This window comes from Cnephaeus nilssonii (genome assembly GCF_951640355.1).
Source record: "Cnephaeus nilssonii genome assembly, chromosome: 20".
Lineage (NCBI taxonomy): Eukaryota > Metazoa > Chordata > Mammalia > Chiroptera > Vespertilionidae > Cnephaeus > Cnephaeus nilssonii.
Genome location: NC_137091.1, coordinates 13,151,137 through 13,175,056, shown reverse-complemented (window position 1 = coordinate 13,175,056; position 23,920 = coordinate 13,151,137). Strand labels below are relative to the sequence as shown.

General features: G+C 43.7%; 2 protein-coding genes and 1 pseudogene across 4 annotated transcripts in view; all 3 read left to right on the top strand.

Moving 5' to 3' along the window:
* LOC307116494 (cadherin-1-like) overlaps positions 1 to 17,534 on the top strand; it is an 89,775-nt gene extending 72,241 nt beyond the window's left edge. For both annotated transcript variants that reach the window (XM_079800533.1, XM_079800532.1), the window contains 7 exons: positions 116 to 360; positions 5,799 to 5,944; positions 10,067 to 10,291; positions 10,607 to 10,837; positions 13,750 to 13,880; positions 15,212 to 15,355; positions 15,912 to 17,534. In XM_079800533.1, coding sequence (XP_079656659.1) covers positions 116 to 360; positions 5,799 to 5,944; positions 10,067 to 10,291; positions 10,607 to 10,837; positions 13,750 to 13,880; positions 15,212 to 15,355; positions 15,912 to 16,121 — 1,332 coding nt within the window. In that variant the 3' untranslated portion in view covers positions 16,122 to 17,534. The remainder of the gene's footprint in view (positions 1 to 115; positions 361 to 5,798; positions 5,945 to 10,066; positions 10,292 to 10,606; positions 10,838 to 13,749; positions 13,881 to 15,211; positions 15,356 to 15,911) is intronic.
* On the top strand, positions 1,201 to 3,489 carry LOC307116503 (nucleoside diphosphate kinase B-like; annotated as a pseudogene). The gene has a single exon. The product of its transcript is annotated as a nucleoside diphosphate kinase B-like (transcript).
* Positions 17,535 to 21,374: 3,840 nt separating the features above from the next.
* Positions 21,375 to 23,920, top strand: part of TANGO6 (transport and golgi organization 6 homolog) — a 153,015-nt gene continuing 150,469 nt past the window's right edge. The window contains exon 1 of the mRNA XM_079800333.1: positions 21,375 to 21,519. Coding sequence (XP_079656459.1) covers positions 21,423 to 21,519 — 97 coding nt within the window. The 5' untranslated portion in view covers positions 21,375 to 21,422. The remainder of the gene's footprint in view (positions 21,520 to 23,920) is intronic.

Below are 23,920 nucleotides of genomic sequence, written 5' to 3'. Positions count from 1 at the left end.
CCCAACTCGAATGCAGCCAGAGTTGAGAATCACTGGTACGTTGCTAACCAAAAGCAATAGTTAAGTGTTGTTGTTATTTTCTACTAATATAACATTTTTAACACTTTTTTTTTAGGGCTTAGATTTTGAGGCCAAGCAGCAGTACATTCTCTACGTGACAGTGAAGAATTCGATCCCCTTTGAGGTTGCTCTGTCTACTTCCACAGCCACCGTCACCGTGGATGTGATGGATGTGAACGAAGCCCCCATCTTCATGCCTCCCCAAAAGAGACTGGAGGTGTCCGAAGACTTTCCAGTGGGACAGGAAATCACATCTTACACCGCCCAGGATCCGGACACGTTCATGGACCAGAAGATAACGTAAGTGTGGGTTTTTCAACTGACTTGGAGCAACTGGGTGTATGTATATAAAGTACTTAATTTATAACATTTTATCATCATTGGTGCAAGACCCTTCTCTTAATTGTTTGTTTTTTTTAAATTTCCTTTTTATCTCCATTCCCCACATCTTTTCCCCTTCCCTCTATAGCTAGCCATTCCAGGATTACCGTGCTTCCTCTCTTTGAGTTCACGTAGTATAGTAGGAATGTGGTTTTAATTTACATATGTGCTTTGTCTATAAGTAGTTTATTGTTCTCTTTAAACTTGAAAGCACCTCTGTGGTGTAAATTACAGCCACAGATACTGAAAATACACACAAACCAACAGCAACAGTGTTCTAGACTTTTGAGAGCTGGGTTTGACTAGGAAAAACTATTAAAGCACAAACCCAAACATGACACGCATGTGTCTTGTTAGTACGTGTGGTTTCCGGGGGGAATGGAGGCCTTTCCTCTGTTGTACTCACTTCCTCTTCTCAGAGAGCTAGATTTCTACTTGTTAATACCTACTTTAGAGGAATCTGTCACGACCTCTGAACTATTTATAAAAATGTTATGCGAGCCCAGCCAGCGTGGCTCAGTGGTTGAGTGTCGACCTATGAACCAGGAGGTCACAGTTCAATTCCCGGTCAGGGCACATGCCAAGGGTGCAGGCTCAATCTCCAGTGTGGGACATGCAGGAGGCAGCCAATCAATGATTCTCTCTCATCATTGATGTTTCTACCTCTCTCTTCCTCTCTGAAATCAATAAAAATATATTTGAAAAATAAAAAAATAAATAAAAAATCCAGAGGGAGAGTCAAGTTTGTTTGGTAATTGAGTGTGTTATTGTTGTGGATGGTGTTTGTGTTTTAGCCTCCGGGCATGTGACTTATAAAACTTAAAAGAAGCAGATGGAAAGAATTTAAGTGTGACTTCAACTTCTGAGGTTTTTCCGGAAGTGTTACTTCTGTCCTGAATGAGAGGGCTCGTAAATACCTTTAAACCACGTGCGCACTGCACGGGCTGAACTGTGTGGAGGGTCTGGTCAGTGATCTTAGTGGCCGTGAGCATCATTAGCTCCAGGACGATGGGGAATTTTAAAATGGAGGAACTAGGCCGATAGCACCCACATCTTTGATTAATTTTAACATTTACTAAAAAAGCAATGACAACTCGCTTTGATGTGCCACTTGGTGGGATTCAACAGCATGTGCCCAGCGCCACTTAAGAAATCATTTTTGGATAAAACAAAAGTTGAAACAGAATCTAATCAAGTCCTAGGGTCTGATTTTGAAGAATTGCAGGGAATGAAGAAACAAGTTAAATCCTAAGAGGGAGCAGTCGGCCAAATACAGAATGTGGGAATTATATGACAGATGACATATTCTTCAACAGATAAATGGCAAGAAGGTGAGGGTGAGGGTGACTGCTATAGATGAAAGAGTTAAGAGACTAACCAACCAGCTGGAATGTGTAGGCTGTGCTTGACTTGTGAGTTCAACAATCCAACTATCAGAAACACCCTTGAGGCAATTAGAGAAATGTGAACAAAGACTCAGCATTAGATGACATTAAGTAATTATTGTTGTGTGTGTTAGTGGCATTGTGATTATGTCTTTTAAAAAACCTTATCGGCCGAGGCCGGTTTGGCTCAGTGGATAGAGCGTCGGCCTGCGGACTGAAAGGTCCCAGGTTCGATTCCGGTCAAGGGCATGTACATTGGTTGCGGGCACATCCCTGGTGGGGGGTGTGCAGGAGGCAGCTGGTTGATGTTTCTCTCTCATCGATGTTTCTAGCTCTCTATCCCTCTCCCTTCCTCTCTGTAAAAAATCAATAAAAAATGTATTTAAAAAAAAACAACAAAAAACCTTATCGCCCTAGCCAGTTTGGCTCAGTGGATAGAGCATCGGCCTACGGACCAACAGGTCCCGGGTTCATTTCTGGTCAAGGGCACATAGCTTGGTTTTAGGCTCCTCCCCAGCCCAGGCCCTGGTCAGGGCCCCTATAAGAGGCAGCCAATTGGCGTGTTTCTCTCATATCAATATTTCTGTCTTTCCCTTTTACTTCCACTCTCCCTAAAAATCAATGGAGAAAAAAAATATCCTTGAATGAGGATTAACTAACTAGATAAATAAATAAGTAAGTAAGAATAAAAAACCTTTTCTATACAGGATCCATGCTGAAGTGTTTGTAGAAGAAATCTTCTGATGTTTGAGATTTGCTTTAAAAATACCATAATTTTGTACATGCAGTCAATGTACTGCTCATAATCCAAGGATTCTTCTTCGTGGTCCAAAATATAAGGGCTGGATAAGATGTGTTTTTAGCAGCGCAGCGGTTGACACCTGCCTGCCCGCTTCTCCCTCCATGGCTAACAGGGAGCGCTCCTTCATCGCCATCCAGCCGGACGGCAGCGCGGCCTGGTTGGCAGCATCAAGTGCTTTGAGCAGAAGAGATTCTGCTCGTGGCCATGAAGTTCCTTTGGGCCTCTGAGGAACTCCTGCAGCAGCACAGCATTGAACTAAAAGACCGCCCATTCTACCCCGGGCTGGTGAGGTACATGAACTCGGGGCCTGTGGCGGCCATGGTCTGGGCGGGGCTGCATGTGGTGAAGACAGGGCCCGTGATGCTTGGGGAGACCCACCCAGCAGATTCTAAGCGAGAATCATCCTCGGAGACTTCTGCGTTCAGGTTGGCAGGAACATCATTGTCGGCAGTGATTCAGCAAGAAGTGCCGAGAGAGAAACCATCCTATGGTGTAAGCCTGAAGACTTGGTTGACTGCAGGTCTTGTGCTTTTGACTGGATCTATGACTAAGAGGTGGACAAAGCACTAGTCCTCTTTGGCTCCACTTGGAATGGTCCCTGGACATCGCTCTTCATTCCATTGACTTGGAAGCAATAGGGTCGATCTTTCTTTTCTGAAGCACATTTACCAATAAAGCCTTTGGAAACTGGAGTGGGGGGAAAGATGTGTTTTTAAAAAATATATATTTATATTGATTTCAGAGAGGAAGGGAGAGGAAGATGAAAACATCAATGATGAAAGAGAATCATTGAGGGAGGTGAGGGGGTAAGAGATCAACCAAAGGACTTGTATGCATGCATATGAGCATAACCAATGGACACAGACGGGGTGGGGGTTGGGAGGGGTGAGGGCATGTGCTGGGGCATGGGGGCGACCGGGGAGAGGTCAATGGGGGGAAAAGGAGACATTTGTAATACTTTAAACAATAAAGAATTTAAATTAAAAAAAAAAAAGTAAGAAAGAATCATTGATCGGCTACCATCCTGCTCGCCCCCCACCGGGGATGGAGCCTGCAACCCAGGCATGTGCCCTGACTGGGAACTGAACCATGATCTCCTGGTTCATAGTTCGATGCTCAATCACTGAGCCATGCCAAAAAAGATGTGTTTTTAATCAAACTTCAAAAGGATAGTAAAGAACTAAGATAACGTTGTAGTGTTTTTGTTCCAGGGGTTTCCAGGCTGGGTTGATATCTTAGCTTGCAATAGTGAAATAGGTAGTTCAAAGCCTCCCTTGGGTCAGGGACCAAGTCTTAATAGTTTGTGTAGCGGCCCTTACCCCTGGATAAAGACCACTCTGTGTAGTTCATTGCTTTGCACTTCTAAGGAAGTGGGGATAAGCCTATAGGTATCCAAGGCTCTTACCTCCTTAGGTTTCTTTGCTTGCTTTTCTGAGTCTTCCCATGACCCCAGTGAATAACTGAGCACTATTTCCCTGTTTTTCACGCCTTTGTGCCCTCTGATGGATTGGCTTTTGTACTCCTAATAAGGTGTTGCTTACCAATGTTCTCTTTGCTTTTGGCCTTTTTTTGGTTATTGTTGTAACCCATTGAGGCATTTTATTTGCATGTATGTATTACATCCCTAAAAAAAGAATCCCAGGTTTTTCCTCCTGTGTGTTTTTGTCTTGCTTCTTCATGGTGCAGTGCCCGCTGGAGTTGTCAGTACAATGAAACAGAACTGATGGGATGGGAGCAGGATCTTTGTGTTGCTTATAAAATCTGGGGCTGATTTCGCCACACTTGTTTGACCTGCCTGTGAGGTTCATAGCAATTTCCCCCAGCTCTGTGAGCATCAATAATTTCAAATTTGCCAATGTAACTATGCTTCATCATCACAGTTAGAAACCGGATGGTGACTTTGGAGGGCAGCCTAATAAGGACCTCTCCTTTTGGCATTGTTGATCCTCTTGAGAATCAGCCAGGACATCCATGTGCATCCTTATGGAGGCATGGGAAGATGATGGAAAGAACTCACTTGGCATTTTGAATAAAGCATTTTTTTTTTTTTTTTTTTTTTTTGCTCTGCATGACCATAAGAAGTTTTAGCCTGTTTCACACCTACCATTAAATGCCACTATAGCCTGACCAGCTTGGCTCAGTGGTTGAGCATCAACCTATGAACCAGGAGATCGTGGTTCGATTCCCGGTCAGGGCACATGCCTGGGTTGCGGGCTCAGTCCCCAGTAGAGGGCATGCAGGAGACAACCAATATCAGTGATCCTCCCTCATTGATGTTTCTCTCTCTCTCTCCCTCTCCCTTCCTCTCTGAAATCAATTAAAAAAATATATTTTTAAAAAATACCACTATAGCGGCCCATCCCCAAGTTACCAAATCTCCAAATGCTAATGGCGGGGTGCTGAGTGATGCCAAACTCTGAAACAGTTTGCTTTGAAAAATACATAAAGATGATAATACTCATTATTCAGGCAAGAATTACCCACAGTTAAATCTATGGGAGGAAAGTTAGTTGAACAGGATATTCTCAGATTATCTCCCCTCAGGGTATAATTTAATTGCAAAGAGGAAACATTTACCTTTACTGCGAAGACGCCTGTTGGCCCCTCCTTTATCTGTGATCAAAGGGAACATCAATAAAAGGACAAACAGACGCCATGTCCCTCCTAACGAGATGCACCTAGAAGGACACACCATCACCTGTGTAGTGTGAGGACCGTTTGGGGGAAATTGACAATTTACATGTGTACCATATGTTTATTAATAGTATTTTATCAAAGGTTATATTTTCTGAAATTGAAAATTACATTGTTGGTTATATAAGAGAATGCCTTTGTTCTTTGGAGATGATTACTCATAAATATTTCAGTGTGTTAAGGAACATCTTGTCTGCAATGTATTCTTGTGAGTTCAGCAAAACAAGACATGATGTAAATGTGTGTCAGCTTTTGTATATAGCAAAATATTAACAACGGGTGAATCTAGGTGAAGGGTACATGGATGCTTATCACACTTTTCTTGGCAACTTTTGAATAGGTATGATATTTTAAAGAAAAGGTGGAAGTCAAAATTGTAGAGAAGTTGGAACTGATCAACAAAGAGGAACTTTAGAATTCATCAGCGACATGCTATTCACTGTTCCAATTCTAAGCCAGAGCTTGTGCCTTTTCAGGTATCGGATTTGGCGGGATGCTGCCAACTGGCTGGAGATTAATCCGGACACCGGTGCCATTTCCACTCGGGCTGAGATGGACAGAGAGGACTTGGAGCACGTGAAGAACAACACATACACGGCCCTCATTATAGCTATTGACAATGGTAAGGCCACCCTCCCTGGCTTTGCTGCCTCGCCTCACTCTCTTCCTTGCCCCCCACCCTTCTTTTGGAAGCATGAGTTCCTTCTTTTTCTTTAACAAAAGCATTCTCATTGACAAAAATGCAAATAATTTCAGTCAAGCAGAAGTTCCTTTTCACCACTTCTCTATACTCCTTCTCCACGGCAGCCAGGCTGTCTGGATTTAAATCCTAGGATTAAAGCTCAAGGCATGTGTGACCTTGAACTTATTACCTAATCTTTATGTCCTTCAGTTCCTTTATCTGACAAAATGATAGTATCCCATCAGAATTTAATGAATTAATATGTGTAAAAAGTGCCCAGAAGAGTGCCTGCTGCATAGTACATGCTCCATGAGGACTGTCGTCATTTTTATTATCGTCATCCTCATTATTAGTTAAGTCTGGTTCCTTCCAGATTATTTCTGTGTATTTTTAAAATATATGTATTTTTATTGCCCAGTCAGTGTGGCTCAGTGGTTGAACGTCAACTTATGAACCAGGAGGTTACAGTTCGATTCCCCGTCAGGGCACATGGCCAGGTTGTGGGCTTGATCCCCAGTGTTGGGTGTGAAGGAGGCGGCCCGGATCACTGATTCCCTCTCATCATTGATGTTTCTATTTCTCTCTTCCTCTCCTTTCCTTCTGAAATCAATAAAAATATATTTTAAAAGCGAAGCACAAAAAAACAATGAGATGTGCCTGTACCTCTTTTCAATCAAATGATGTTATCTGGATACAGCATAATTTAATCATTTGCTCATTAAAAGACCATGGAAGTTGTTTTCAGTTCTTCACTATTTACATGAGTGATAAGTAAACATCCTTGTGCATGTCTCTATGTGCAGCTACTTCCCTGAAGTAGATACTCAGAAGCATAATTACTTTTATAAAAAATATATATTTTTATTGATTTTAGAGAGGAAGGGAGAGGGAGAGAGAGATAGAAATATTAATGAAGAGAGAGAATTATTTTAAAAAATATATATTTCTTTATTGATTTCAGAGAGGAAGGGAGAAGGAAAGAGAGATAGAAACATCAATGATGAGAGAGAATCACCAATTGGCTGCCTCCTACACACATCCTACTGGGGATTGAGCCCGCAACCCAGGCATGTGCCCTTGGCCGGAAATGAACCCGGGATCCTTCAGTCCACAGGCTGATGCTCTATCCACTGAGCCAAGCCGGCTAGGGCTGAGAGAGAATTATTGATCGGCCACCTCCCACACACCCCTACTGGGGATCGAGCCCACATCGCAGGCATGTGCCCTTGACCAGAATTGAACCTGGGACCCTTCAGTCTGCAGGCGATGCTCTATCCACTGAGCCAAACTGGCTAGGGCACAGAATTACTTTATTTTTATTATTTATTTTTATTTTTTTAAAAATATATTTTATTGATTTTTTACAGAGAGGAAGGGAGAGAGATAGAGAGTTAGAAACATCAATGAGAGAGAGACATCGATCAGCTGCCTCCTGCACACCCCCTACTGGGGATGTGCCCACAACCAAGGTACATGACCTTGACCGGAATCAAACCTGGGACCTTTCAGTCCGAAGGCTGACGCTCTATCCACTGAGCCAAACCGGTTTCAGCCACAGAATTACTTTTAAAGAGACCCGCTAGCTTCCTGTGATTAAATTCTTTTCCCCTTTCTCATTTCTCAACTGCCTGAAGTAGTAATTCTAGACTTGATAATCTGGAAAGCAGAGGGCAAGGCAAATATGGCCCTGGCTCTATTCGTAGAATGCTTTTTTGTTGTTGTTAATCCTCGCCCGAGGATATTTTCCCATTGAATTTTAGGGAGAGTGGAAGAGAAAGGGAAAGGAACAAACATCCGATGTGAGAGAAACACATCAATTGGTTGCCTCGTGCACGAGCCCCAACCAGGGCCCGGGCTGGGGAGGACCCTGCAACCAAGGTATGTGCCCTCGACTGGAATCAAACCCAGGACCCTTTGGTCCGCAGTCTGACGCTGTAGCCATTGAGCAGAACTGGCTAGGGCACAGAATGCTTTTGCATAAAGAGAAAGCTAACCCATTGCTTCAGCTGCAGTCCCACACTGGCCAGTTGTCTCTGGCTCCATGGGAATTCCCTGGCCTGGCCTGAGATGAGTTGAGGGAATGGTATCTAAACCAGGGGTCAACAAACTTTCTGTAAAGGCCAGGAAGTAAATACCTTAGGCTTTGTAGGCCATACAGTCTCTGTTGCTATTGTAGTCTAGAAGCACTCATAGACAGTTTATGAAGGGATGAGCATAGCTGTTTTCCTAATTTGGCCAGAATGTGTTCATTCTAATTGATTCCTTAAAAAGTTACTTAGTGCTTGAACTCAATAGTTCTCAGTGTAGGTCTACGAGAAGAAGGAAGTTTCATCAGAAAATCTATCAGTTCATTTAAAAAAGTTTTCTTTAAAAAAATGTGATACATGCTCATTGTTAAAACAAGAAAATTCACGATAAAGTAAAAAAAAAAATCTATCCATGGATGAAAGAATAACACACATAATGGAATATTATTCAACCTTAAAAAGGAAGGAAATCCGTCACATGTTTCGTCGACATGGATGGACAGTGAGGACGTTATGCTAATTGAAATAAGCCAGTCACACAAAGACAAATACTGTAGGATTCCACTAACAGGATTAAAGTCACGTTCATAGAAACAAAGTAGAGTGGAGGTTACTAGGAACTGGAGGGGAGACGGGGAATTGTTTAATGGACACAGAGTTTCAGTTTTGCAAGGCGAAAAAGTTCTGGAGAGCTGTTTCACAAGGTGACTGTTGGACTGTTTACTTAAAAAGGTGGTAAATTTTATGCTATGCAGTTATTGTTTTTTTTAACCACTAAAAAAAAAGGTCGCCTTGACCGGTTTGGCTCAGTGGATAGAGCGTCGGTCTGCGGACTGAAAGGTCCCAGGTTCGATTCCAGTCAAGGGCATGTACATTGGTTGCGGGCACATCCCCAGTGGGGGGTGTGCAGGAGGCAGCTGATCGATGTTTCTCTCTCATCGATGTTTCTAACTCTCTGTCCCTCTCCCTTCCTCTCTGTAAAAAATCAATAAAATATATATTTTTTTTAAATGGCCAAAAGAAAAATAATCACTACAGTCTTGCCACCCAGGTATAACTATTTACAGGTTTGAGATATAGTTCCCTGGGTTTTATTCCCCAATAATATACTCATACTGGTGATGATGATGATGATGATTCCTTGAATATCTACTTTTTTTTACTACCATATGCTAGCTACTGTATCAGGATGTAAAAGAAATGCAAACAGAAGTATGTATGACCTGGCTGGTGTAGCTCAGGTATTGTCCTGTGCACCAAAAGGTTGCCAGTTCAATTTTGGTGGGGGCACATGCCCAGGTTGTAAGCTTGATCCCTGGTAGGGGGCATGCAGGAGGTAGCTGATCAATGTTGCTCTCTCACATCTATGCTTCTCTCTCTCTCTCTCTCTCTCTCTCTCTCTCTCTCTCTACCTTTCCGTTCCTCTCTCTCTCAAACTCAATAAAAATATTTTTTTAAAAAATCAGTGTGTATGAGCTTCCAAATCTATTTTGAAAATCTACTTGGAGCTATTTTATAAGGCTCAACCCATTGCTAATGACCTTAAAGCCATTGAAGTTCAGAAAAGGAAGAACTGGTGGGGGCAATGCAGACTTCTTAGAGTGGTGGAAATTTAATGAATGAATAAAGATAGGTGAAGAGGAGGAAGGAGGGTGCTCTTGGTATGAGGAATCCTATATAATAAAAGGCTAATATGCAAATTGACCCCTCTACCAGGAGTTTGATCAGAGGGTGGGGCTGGCCGGCCTACTGCCCATGGCCCTTTCCCCCAGCCGGTCCAGCCCGATCAGCCCCCACCCATGCATGAATTTGTGCACCAGGCCTCTAGTAACTTGAATAATTGTTATCAAAATGTGGAATTAGCATGTCAGAGACCTGCCCAACCAGGAGTGAAGATGCCCTGGGATTGGCAGGAGGCTCTGTGGGCAGGTGACCCCTGAAGAGCCAGGACAAGCTTTGGGTTCAGTCTATGGGAGGCAATAGGGATTCATCAATGTTCCCGAGCTGTGGTATATACCTATGTATTTCTTCTTAGGTTCTCCACCTGCTACTGGAACGGGAACCCTTCTCCTGGTCCTCTCCGATGTGAATGACAATGCCCCTGTACCAGAACCTCGAACTTTGGAATTCTGCCAGAGGGATCCACAGCCTCATGTCATCAACATCATTGATCCAGATCTTCCCCCCAACACGTCGCCTTACACAGCAGAACTAACACACGGGGCCAGTGTCAACTGGACCATTGAGTACAATGACGCAGGTGGGAACTTGCATCTCATTTTGGAAACTTTGCTCTGACTTTCGTGCTTCCCCTGCCCCCGCCCCCATCTCCCCTTCTGAAATTCCCTTCTTAACTTGCAGATGTCATCTCTTTCATTCGATGCTTGTTTCCTTGTCCCCTCTGCATTTGAGGCTTCCACCACAACGTCCCTTTTCCCAGCTGGTTGACACTGGAACATACTGCTCAATAATCTCCAATCCAAGCAGCTTTGGGACATCTTTAGTTCCTTCTTATTCGACAGTAAACTTCTTTCTCTCTCCTGATCCCATAATTTATTTTTGTTGCTTCCTTTAGGACGTGAATCTATCACTTTGAAGCCAAAGAAAACCTTAGAGTTGGGTGACTACAAAATAAACCTCAGGCTCGAAGATAACCAGAACAAAGACCAGGTGACCACCTTAGAAGTTTATGTGTGTGACTGCGAAGGGGCCGTCAGCAGCTGTAAGAGGAACGCACCCATTGTCGAAGGTGGATTGCAGCTTCCTGCCATCCTGGGGATTCTCGGAGGCATCCTTGCTTTGCTAAGTAAGTACAGCTGGCGAGTGTACCTTGACTTCTAAAATGGGGGAGGTTTATCACCTGCTGAACATTTCAGAGGTCCAAGACTGGAAGGCCACCCGTTGTATTAACACATTGCGGACGGATCACGAGAATTCTTGTGTTTGCTGTTTTAAGGCTTGTGGCCAATCACGAGAATTCTGTAAGAAGATATTAGCTTGTGCCCTAACTGGTCTGGCTCAATGGATAGAGCATCGGCCTGTGGACTGAAAGGTCCCAGGTTCGATTCCAGTCAAGGGCATGTGCCTTGGTTGCGGGCGCATCCCCAGTGGGAGGTGTGCAGGAGGCAGCTGATCGATGTTTCTTTCCCATCGATGTTTCTAACTCTCTATCTCTCTCCCTTCCTCTCTGTAAAAAATCAATAAAATATATTTTAAAAAAAAAGATATTAGCTTGTAAGAACATGTAATAAATAACTTCACAATGCAATGGGTATTTATTTATTTTATTTTTTATTTTTATTTTAAAATATATATTTTTATTGATTTCAGAGAGAGGAAGGGAGAGAGAGAGAGAGAGAGAGAGAGAGAGAGAGAGAGAGAGAGATTGATTGAGAGATTGAAATATCAGTGATGAGAGAGAATCATTGATTGGCTGCCTTGAGCCCACAACCTGGGCATGTGCCCTTGACCGGAATCGAACCCAGGACCCTTCAGTCCACAGGCCGATGCTCTATCCATTGAGCCAAACTGGCTAGGGCTATTTTATTGATTTCTTATAGAGAGGAAGGGAGAGGGATAGAGAGTTAGAAACATTGATGGGAGAGAAACATCGGTCAGTTGCCTCCTGCACACCCCCTACGGGGGATGTGCCCGCAACCAAGGTACATGCCCTTGACTGGAATCGAACCTGGGACCCTTCAGTCCGCAGGCCGACGCTCTATCCACTGAGCCAAACCAGCTAGGGCTGGGTATTTAATTTTAAAGCGTGCTTTTAACATTTATGTAAAACAATTTTTGTACTCGTTCAATAGAAACTTACCTGGCCACTGGGTAAAGCCAGCAATAAGTCTCCTGGTTCGCAATGTGTTAAGTCAACAGGGGGCCCAGTCCTTCTATTTTATTGTTCTTTCGATCCATCAGGGTAGTACTTCTCAAGCTCATGGGCAGACAAATTTCCTGCACCCCTTTTTTTGTTTGTTTGTTTGTTTATCTGTATCTCTTTGTAATATCACAGTTTTGATCCAGTAGGTTTGGGGTGGGGCCTCAGATTCGGCATTTCTAACCAGCTCCCACGTGACGCTGGACATTGCGGGTCCTTAGACCAACTCAGGGCAGCAAGGCCTTGGGATGCTGTCCTCATCAGCGTGGTCAGAGCCAGCCAGCTCACCCCCCGCACATTCCATCCTAGAGGAGGGATGATCAAGGAAAGGGAAGGGACACATCTGGAAACTGCACACATCACCTTCACTCACACCCCCTTGGCCCAAATACAGCCACCCCTGGAAGTCCCCACTCTAACTGGGTGACCATGTGCCCGATTAAAACTTAGCAGAGGGCAGGGTGGAGTGTGGAGTGAACGGTGAGTATCAATGACTGAAAGAATGAAGGAGAAAAAAGACCCTGGGAAAAATCTGGCAGTTTCTGCTGTAGGGTTTAAAACTGATACTCCCTGACCCCACCTAGGGTTGACCCAGATGTTTTTACAGTTTCAAAAAAATCGGTTTGTTGTCTCACTTATTTCTGCATTCTTGTATGTGCTCAGTCCCTCAGGGTAGTACAGTCCCTCAGGTAGTAACATTCTTGTATAGTTGCTTCTTGTATGTGCTCTGACCAAGGATCGAAGCCTCAACCTTGGTATACTGGGACGATGCTCTACCCAACTGAGCTGCCCAGCCAGGACACAATCTGGTGTTTCTTCCAGGGGATCTTCTTGTTCTAACAAGAACAAAGATAGCAGCAATCTTTCATTCTATGAAACACTATAGTTAATTTTATATCCATAAGCAGCTAGTTTTCCAGCCATATATTCTCCATCTGAATTATTATGAGAAAAACCCCATGTTTGTATCCAAATTTCCTGTATGCCGGGAACTGGGTGGATTATCTTCCTCTTGCAAATAGTTTAGGGTATTTCGCCTTCGCACCTTTGGAACAATGTGCTTTCTTGCAAAACGCCTATCTTGTGGCTTTGAATCTTGCTGTGACACAGTATCTTCTATGTCTGGGCTATCAGCTGTTAAGTATGTATATATTTTTTGGGGGACACCCTGTATTTTTTTTTTCATTTACAATAAACAATTGGATATTTTTAAACCATTAAATGCTAATTGTATATCTTAGAATTATCCCAAGATCAGATGAAAACCCTGGAAATTAAGCAGCTTTTAAAGCTTGCTTACATGATTTTATCTTAAGGGAAGATAAGGTATATACCAGGTGATTTTTAATAGTCTATGCCCCACCCTATAATTGATTAACAATAATATGCATGCATCAAATCACATTTAGGCCCAACCCTACTCGCAAAATTTCAGTGGCATCAGTTCGCTCAGAACCAAAGTCCTTCCAGTGGTCCACATGTCCTGGCTACCCCTCTGCCCTCCTCAGCACTTCTTTCCCCCTCACTCCTCCTGCCACAGCCACGCTGACCTCCCCTTCCTGAATCACTCCACCCATGGCCTTACTGGTACCATTTCCACCGCGTGGAGCACTTTCCCTCAGATTTTGGAAAAGAGCCGATTGGTTTCAGATCCAGTTGTGAATTCAAGACCACACTTGAATTCACATGTTGTCCGGTACGTTGTAATGCGTATGTCACCTGCAGGGATGTGAGCATCCCCACATGGGTTGTCTAACAGCCCTCCGTCTGGTATGCGAGGCAGTGTGCTCTGACAGTTGCTGCTTAAGGCCTTCTTGACCTCTGTCTTCGCCTTTCAGTCCTGATTCTGCTGCTTCTGCTGTTTGTCCGGAGGAAACGGGTGGTCAAAGAGCCCTTACTGCCCCCGGAAGATGACACCCGGGACAACGTGTATTACTACGATGAAGAAGGAGGTGGAGAAGAGGACCAGGTGGGTTTTAAAAACTGTGGTAAAAATCTTAGTGGCAATTTATTTGGAAGAAGCAATGGTTAGAGGGCGGACATTTGAGATAGCTCTGTGTCACTTTGTATATTTTTTTTTTTTTAAAGCCTTGCCCAATGCCCTAACCCAGTGGTCAGCAAACTCATTAGTCAACAGAGCCAAATATCAATAGTACAACGATTGAAATTTCTTTTGAGAGCCAAATATTTTAAACTTAAACTTCTTCTAACGCCACTTCTTCAAAATAGACTCACCCAGGCCGTGGTATTTTGTGGAAGAGCCACGCTCAAGGGGCCAAAGAGCCACATGTGGCTCGTGAGCCACAGTTTGCCGACCACGGCCCTAACTGGTTTGGCTCAGTGGATAGAGCGTCGGCCTGTGGACTGAAGGGTCCCAGGTTCGATTCCGGTCAAGGGCATGTACCTTGGTTGTGGGCACATACCCGATCAAGGACATGTACCTTGGTTGCAGGGGGCAGCTGATTGATGTTTCTAACTCTCTATTCCTCTCCCTTTCTCTCTGTAAAACATCAATAAAATATATTTTAAAAAAATAAAGCCTTGCCCAAGAACATGGACATTGCCACTGGCCATCGTCATCAATATAACACTGCTTACATTTATTGAATGTGCACTGTTCTGCACTCAAGTTACTGAACAGAGGCACAGAGCAGTTAAGCAACTTACCCAAAGTCACACAGCTAGGAAGCATTAGAACCAGGTAGTCTGAGTCCAGAGCCTACTTTCCTCGTCGCTAGTCTCAGGAAATGAACTTCATTCAAATTATCTTTGACATGGAGCAACTGATCTGGCTTCATATTTTTCCCCTTGAATTGTTTTAGCTACGCTAAACTGTTTTTTTACTTTTTGTAGGTATTAAATCTTTAGGTTTTCTTTATTTGTCCTGATTTGGAGGTGGTCTTAACTTGCCTTGCCCTGGAGTTTTCCAGAGAAGTTTTAGAAGTCTGCTGTTTTTAGAAAGGGAAGCATCAGACCCGTTACAGAGTCCTGTTAGGGTGGGAAGGGCGTGAATATTTGCTGAATAATAATCTAATAATCATACCCTGTGAGAATTTAATAAGGTCCAACCATCTCCATCTCTACCTACAAGTGCTTCTCGCAAATCCTTTTGTGCTATATTTCCTTCCAGTGCTGATTTGGAGACTCTTAGGTTGAAAACTACCATTTCAGCTTACACTGGCACATGCTTGTAAATACATAGTTGGCAGTGAAGGCATCATCCAGTACCATAACCTATAAACTAAACAGAACCCTGTTTCTGGTTTACTCTTTGCTATACTTTTACCTTTTTCTCCAAAGGACTTTGACCTGAGCCAGTTGCACAGGGGCCTGGATGCTCGGCCGGAAGTGACTCGCAACGATGTGGCGCCAACCCTCCTGAGTATGCCCCAGTATCGGCCCCGCCCTGCCAATCCTGACGAAATTGGAAACTTTATTGATGAAGTAAGTAAGCAAAGTCGAAAGCCAAGGCACAACTCGTCTCTAAACTTAGAAAGGAGCATTTGTGTCAAAAGTTAAGAGTCCAGATGCTTTCCTTCGCCACATTGTCATCTTTCATGACCCCTGAGCCCTATTTTTGTGTGTCTCCTCTGAATTTCAGAAATAATATCATTTTGAATGGATCTCAGTGAATTGCAAAGTCCATATGGCAACACCAACAATCACTTGAAAAGACTGAATAGAATTAGAAATGAAATGAAAGAGATACAGAGTAGATCCCGTTTGGTTTACAAATAACGTTTTCATTTTTAGGGGGAAAGATATTCTGCATATTTTCCCTTAACTTTCTTTTCATTAACAACATATCATGGCCATCTTCGGGGGCAGTTTGTACAAATTCACCGCGTTGGTGTTGATTGCTCCTGGGATTCTACAGGGTGGTGGCTGCATTGTCATGCGGTCCACTTTGCCTGAGGCACCAAGAGAAGGCATCTTGCCTAAGATGTCAGGTGTGTAGCTCCTTCCATTGAAAGATCCTGTTTTCTTCCTTCTTCTTTAGAATTTGAAGGCGGCTGACAGCGACCCCACGGCTCCCCCTTACGACTCTCTGCTCGTGTTTGATTATGAAGGAAGTGGTTCCGAAGCTGCTAGTCTGAGCTCCCTGAACTCCTCGGAGTCAGACCGAGACCAGGACTATGACTACCTGAATGAATGGGGCAATCGCTTCAAGAAACTGGCAGATATGTATGGAGGTGGCGTGGATGATTAGGGGACTCCAGGCAGATGAGGAGAGAGATGGGTCCCTATACTCGTGTGCTGGGAAATGTAGGAATAATTTTTCTGGAGGTCTTTCAGCTCCCCTTATGTGAGATGAATATCTGGGGAAGAGAGATTGATCAGTGATGCCGTTAGGATAGTTATAATTTCCACTTTGTAGATCTAATCTGTGTGTTAGAAAGATTTTGACTTACTCCTTGAGTCTTTTCTTTCTCTTGTCACTCTTTACAAGCTTGCAGATTTTTTAAAGGGTGTTGTCTCATTTTTAAAAGGAAGGGGAGGGGTTGAATGCCCTATTGTTTTGTATATACATAAAATTTAATTTTTAATTTTTTTATCCTATCACTGCATGGGTGTCCCATGTTCCAGTCTCCACTCTCACTCCTCAATTTACTTTACCCCAGACAGGACTTCTGTGAGGCAGAAACTATTGGGCCCTTTTAGGGTAAAAGGCTGTGTCTTAGTCTGGCCATATTGTGACTGGGTATTGTATACTCTTAAGACCTTTTTTTCATCTCCTAAGTGTGTAACTTGAAATGGACATCTACCCATTAACTTGTTCTGAGTCAGCATGTTTGTTATGTGAATGTCCTTATGGGGTGCTTTGGTTCTAAACAAGGAGCCTTGATCAGAATCAGCGATGAGTTTTCAGGTGCCACTTAACTTTTAATGTTTATCACAAAAACGTAAAAAAGACTGATGTATTTCGAGACTCAGAACAGTGCCGCAAGTGTTGCAGCCAAAGAGAGAAGATGGCTTTTCACAGCTGATGGAAAACATGAAGAGTGGGCTTGGAGATGGCAGGAGAAATTGTCGCTGAGCCTGGCAATTTAGCAAACTGAGGCTGAGAATGGTTGAGATGGCTTTACCTCTGGCCCTGAAAATTCTGAAAAAAAAAGGAAGACTCAACATGTGTTTCCTACCCGGATCTCAAGACCATGGTCCATAGAATCCCTAAGTGCTTGCTTCTGTTGATGTCCACAGGAAGTACTGGCTGATCTGGACACATTTGCCCCCACATCTGAGAAAACATAATATTAGGAACTCCAGTTTTTTCTTGGGGGTAAGGAGAACCTCGATTTGGATATTATTTTCATAGAGATGCAACTATCAAAAACTTTTGACAACCACAGAAAATTGCTTACTGTCCATCAACTGTTTTTCGAAGGAAAAAAAAACATCCCTGCAACCACTTCTTGGAATTGTCTTGATTTTTTAAGAAATTTAAACTCCAATGTAGTTCTGTATAGACAGTCACTATAGTTTTGAGTGGATATGTGTGCGGGTGTGATAATTTCTGATAATTTCTATTTTCTTTGGGGATGGAAAAACAATTCAAGCTGATAAAATGTATTCCTAAATATTCATTTTTATAAATTTTATTAAAGAATTTTGTTAAATCATTGTCAAACTTGTTTTATTTGATTGCACCACAATCCCAGGCAAGACAAATGATAGATGACCTCAGTCTAAACATGGAAAAAGGGGCTTTATAGTCAAATGACTTCTCCAGAACTTTGTTTTTTTCCGTGATGCACAAAGTAGAAGAGAAACTGCATTTTTAAGGTCACTTTATTTGAAAAACATTTCTTCATGACCTAGCTGATTTGGCTCAGTGGATAGAGCGTCGGCCTGTAGACAGAAGGGTCCTGGGTTCGATTCTGGTCAAGGGCTGCGGGCCCGATCTCCAGTAGGAGGCATGCGGGAGGCAGCCGATCAATGGTTCTCTCTCATCATCGATGTTTCTATCGCTCCCTCCCTCTTCCTCTCTGAAATCAATTAAAAAATATATTTTTTAAAAGGTCCAAAATTATAAAGAAAAACACCTATTCATGTGCATGTTGTAAAACCAATACAATTCCTTTGGCAATGGGAGAGGTCTGGGCTGAGCTGGGGGTAAGAAGTAGAGCTTCAAACAACATTCAGTCAGTCAGCAAAGTTAATAAAGACCAGATGTTCTCTAACAGGGTACATTGTGGCCCTCTCCCCCAGGAGGTATTTGGCAATTTCTGGATATGGTTTGATTGTCATGACTGGGGAGGTGCTGCTAATATCAAGTCAAGGCCAGGGACGCTGCTGAACATCCTGCAATGCACAGGACAGCCCCGCATAACCAAGAATTATCAGGCCCAAATGGCAGTGGTGCCTCTGAGAAGTCCTGGGATAGGCCTTTGATTTTTCTCTGCTGGAGGGGTATAACTTTTTAAACTACTTTAAAAAATTTTTAATTGTAAACTACATATCACATTTTATTATTTTTAAGTGTACAGTTAAATTGCACTAAATACATTAACAGGGGCTTAATGATGGTGACATTGATCACTAGGACAATCCTTATTCTTAGGAGATAAATGATGAATCTAGGGGCAAAGTGTTAATGCTGTCTGGAAAGTAACAATTTGAGAAAAAAAGCATATCAACAGAGCGCAAAAGCAAACGTGAAAAATGTTCGCAACGCCTGCACCTGTGTTCACTCACTGCAGCATTATTCACAACAGTCAAAACGTGGAAACAACCCAGTGTCCATCAGTGAATGAGTATATTAAACAAAATGGGCATACACACAACATGGAATATTATTCAGCCTTAAAAAGTAGAAAAATCTGCCCTGGCTGGTTTGGCTCAGTGGATAGCGTCGGCCTGCGGACTCAAGGGTCCAAGGTTCGATTCCTGTCAAGGGCATGTACCTTGGTTGCGGGCACATCCCCAGTGGGTTGTGCAAGAGGCAGCTGATCGGTGTTTCTAACTCTCTATCCCTCTACCTTCCTCTCTGTAAAAAATCAGTAAGATATATTTTTAAAATATTTAAAAAAAATAAAAAGGAGAAAAATCCTGCCCTGGCTGGTGTGGCTCAGTGGGCTGGGCATCATCCCCGGCACCAGGGGGTTGCTGGTTTGATTCCTGGTCAAGGGCACATACCCCAGTTACGAGCTTGATCCCTGGTAGGGGGCGTGCAGGAGGCAGTGGATCCACGTTGTGCTCTCACATCCATGTTTCTCGCTTCCTCCTCTTCTCCTGAGAAATCAATAAACTATTCTTAAAAAAAAAAATCCTGACACATGCTACAATGTGAATACTTAATGTCACTGACTTGTTTACATTAGAATGGTTGATTTTATGTTATGCGTATTTTACCTTAATAAAAAGAAGTTTGACATGGGAGTATAAAATGGTTACCTAACATTGTGAATGTACTTATTGCCACTGAATCATATGCTTAAAAATGGTAAATTTTATATCTATTTTACAGTAATAAAAAATAGGGGGAAATATGATACAGACAAATAAAATGATTCTACCATGAATAAAATTAAAGTGTTTACAGAGGACCTACCATAAGCAAGGGGCTGTACCAGCAAGGAAATAACTTCTGAAAAAGACTACTGAGAAGATAGCAGGCCCAGCCAGGAGCCTGGATGATGGGAAGTCTGGAGAACCGTGCCTCTGTTTCCCTCTTGCTAGTTCTGTAGGTCCTGACAAGGTGGTATGTGGAGAAGACAGGAGCCATCCTGCCTGAGTTCAAATTCTGGTTCTGTACTTTATTTATTTTTTAAATATATTGATTTTTTACAGAGAGGAAGGGAGAGGGATAGAGAGTTAGAAACGTCTATGAGAAACATCGATCAGCTGCCTCCTGCACACCCCCTACTGGGGATGTGCGCGCAACCAAGGTACATGCCCTTGACCGGAATTGAACCCGGGACCCCTCAGTCCGCAGGCTGTCGCTCTATCGACTGAGCTGAACTGGCCAGGGCTGGGTTCGTACTTTACAGCTCTGAGCTTAGACAAGTTATTTAACCTTCCCCTCTCCTGTTTCCTTTTCTCCAATAGGAAGATAACTGTTCCTACTTCACAGGAGGCTGTGAAGCTAGGTGAGCTGAAATATATAAAGCATTTCGAAGAGTGCCTGGCTCACGGTAGTGCTTTTTTTTCTATTGTTGAATAAGGGGCACAGCAAGGGAGTTTTGAGTAGAGGAAATCATTTAAGCAAAACCAGGATGATAGAAAAGACCAAGCCAGACTGGATTTAGTGGGTCAGATAGAACTATTAAAGTGTGTTGAGCAGAACTATGTGATCCAAAGTGGTGTTCTGTGAAGGTGCATCTGTTTGCAGGGTTGAACTGGCCTGGGGAGGGGACCAGAGACAGTAAAGAGCCTCTGAATTTAGAGTTGAAATAAGGATAAAGGGATCCAGAATATACCACTAATGAAGAGGTTTTCTCCTGAACTCCCCTTATCTGCTTAAAAGCAGAGCCTCCCAAAAGAATTCAACAGTCATAAATCTCCCCAGGAGTTTCACAACCAGGGACAGTAGAAATTGGCTTCACTGGGATAGGAAATCAGCAACAGATATTGTCACAAAACTATCATAGCCCCCATTTCTTTTTCTCAAAGTCTCTTGTTTTCCCTCCGCTGACCTTTCTCTCCCTCCCCTTTCCCTATTAAGACAGCATACAAACCCCCAATTCTAACCACCTCATCGAGGCACATTTTTCTGTGAATTCTTTAGGATGTGCATAAACATCTGGTTTTTCTCTTGCTTATCTGTCTTTTGTCAGTTTAATTCACAAGCCCCATATCCAAAACCTAAGTAGATAAAGTTCCCCTCAGACAAGGATCTGCTTGATGCTAAAGGGAGAGGTAATATAAAGGCAAAACCTTTCCTTTAAGATAAGTGAAAAGAAGCTTCAGTGCTGTCTTTTGTGGAGTGGGTGGTGGGGGTTATCACAGAGACTAAGGTTTTCAGACGGACAGGGTAAGAATTCAGGGGTCAATTATGAAAGGTGGAATGCAACCACTCCACTTATCACATGTGGCTTTAGAAGATAGAAACCCTTAACTTGCTGGGGTCTTGACTGGCGATTCTGTTTCTGTAAAACAGCCATTGATAACTATTGGATACCAAAAGCCTTGTTAGTTCTGGGTTGACCAATGTTCTATCTGCTTAGTTAGGTCTCCCATTGTTTCATTCAGTACATGCATATTTTCATACTGAAATACATACTATTTCACGATAAACTACTTCTAATTTCCTTCTTGATGTAGCGGTTAATTGTGCATCCAGGCAAGTTATATTAGCTGTGGGTCCCCCGCCCCCAGGGCAGTAAAGAGGGACGGAGAAAATTTCAGGACCAATGGGCGTTCCCGCTCACGTCGGCCCCGCCCACGTCGATGGCCCCGCCCCCAGCACCACGCGCGCATGCACGCAGCACCTGCCACACTAAACATGGCGGCGGGCCCGGTCCGCCGAGGCGCCTGAGCAGGTCGCAAAGTGGCGCATGCCACTCCAGTCATGGCGGACCGCGGGCTGGCCGCGGGTGGCGGTCCTCTGGAAACATGCGGTCTGGAGCGGATTTTGGAGGCGCTGAGGCTGCTGCTCAGCCCGGGAGGTGAGAGGACGGACCACGGCGCCGGGCTGCATTGGGGACTCTCAGGGCCGCCAGTCTCCCACGGCCGCTCTGACTCCCACCCGGTGCGCCCCTCAGGTCCTCGCGGGGCTTCGGGGCCGGAGGCCGCCCCGCCCCCGGGGGCTTTGGGCACGGTCTGCCCAGCCTCACATGACCCGTGAGGAAGCCAGGCTTCAGGAGGGATGGGATTCTGTGGACACTGATACTAACCAGGGTCTCTCGAGCGCTTCCCCCTGCCAGACCCTGTGCAAGCGCCTTGGGTACTCGGCTTCTTTCAGTCCGTCTGCAGCTTCCGAGGCAGGGACTGCGGAAACGGCTCCGGAGGCGTGGGTGCTCGGGACGGTCCAGGGAGGTCCCAACCTCTGGGGGGCGCAGTGTCTAATGGGGGACACTGGAGGTGTGTGCAGAAAGGCAAGGAGTCCCGCAAAAGGAAGCAGTGGCGTTTGAGCTGGGTTTGGGGAGAGTATTTAGGGATTTACAGCCTGGGACGGATTTACAATCACTTTTAATCTTCCATGATGACTTGGCAAGGTGTTCCCGATTTAGAATCTGAAGGCACCCTGGGAGCCTGGCGCTCACCGTTCACAGCCAAGCACACACCCAAGCCGCACCGAAGACTTAAGTAACCTACCCAAGATCATGCGCTCATATTGTTCCAGATGTTACCTGGAGCTTTGAGAAAGGACACAGCTGAAGTGTCTGTTTTGGGGAAAGAGGTTTAGGGTGGTGCATGCAGTGTCATGTGAGGTGATGTTTCATGTCTTACATTTTGAGACATGCCCTCTTCCCCGTCAGCTCTCCCTTTCCCCGCCCAAACTGCAAAAACTCCCACAAACATTATACCATACATGGAATGAAGTGAAAAGAAGTTTTTAATAATAGTAGTTGAGTGCCTAAGAAGTATCCATCCCTGTACTATGCTGATTATTATTTAATTCTCACAACAATCACATGAGCTAGGTATTATGTGTATTCCATTTTACTGAGGTTGGAGATTGCTCAGTGTCAGTCTAGCGAGTGGCAAAGCTAGGGTTTGAGTTCAGGAGGCTTCCACTGTAGTGTGATGACTACACTACTTTGCCCCAGTGAAGAACTAAACCTCAAAGTAGAGTTTTAACTTCCTAATCAAGAGGTCACTTGTCTAGCAACTGCAACTCTCTCACATACAACTGAGGAAAAGGTTAAATGAGCAAAACAATCTGGAAGTAATCATCTGTCACAAAGCTCATGTACTTCATTTATAGAAGACCTCTAAATCTCAAAGAGTATGTGGTAGAATTATATACATGAACTTAATTAAATTATTCTTTTTCAAATAGGAATCTAAGTATTCCTATTTGAAAAAGAATTATTTAGTGTTGTTAAAATGATATTATTTTGCACATACAGTCTATTACATATTGTGTGAATCTGCCTGCTGTTTTATCATATCTTTCGCTGAAGGAGTTTAAAGTGCATTATGATATTCAGATGCTCCTGATGGGCAGAGGATCTTGAGCAGACAGGATGAAAGTATTGGTTAAAATGACACCCCCCTGGTTAAACTTTTTTTGATCTGTAAATTAACTATCTTTGAGGTAATATTTACTGAGAGTTAACTGTTTCTAGTATTCTATCCTCAGTGCTGTTGGAAATGCAAATGTGTACAACAACTTATGCTCTCAAGCATCTTGTCTGTTTGGGGGAGATGGTACCATACCTATAAACCAAAAGATATTCGACATGGCAAGATAATACTAGTGCTAATTGGATGGTACAGATAGCAATTGGTTAGAGAGGAATTCTCCATGGGTGAGGCCACAGGAGGAAAAAGAATTGAGTCTAGATGGGAATTACATAGACAGGAAGGAAGATGTCAACATTCTTTCACTTTTGAGCTACCAAAAGTTCTACTGCATTAAGCATTTCTCTTCCCCTAACTTCCATTTCTATTCTCAATCATGGGCCAAATAAGAATATTTTCATCTCCACTTTTAGGAAAAATGGGGGCCATCTCAACAATAATTTTCTTTAAAAAATAACTTTTCTAAATAAATATAGTTTCACTGGGGGAGAACGGGCTGAAAATTCCAATAATCCTATATAATAAAAGGCTAATATGCAAATTGACCTAACTGTGGAGTGAACAGTCGCTATGAAGTGCACTGACCACCAGGGGGCAGACGCTCAATGCAGGAGCTGCCCCCTGGTGGTCAGTGTGCTCCCACAGGGGGAGCACTGCTCAGCCAGAAGCTGGGTTCATGGCTAGTGAGTGCAGCAGCGGTGGCGGGAGCCTCTTCAGCCTCCGTGGTAGTGCTAAGGCTGCCCGGGCCTAAGCCATCAGTAGGACATCCCCCAAGGGCTCTGGGACTGCAAGAGGGTGCAGACTGGGCTGAGGGACACC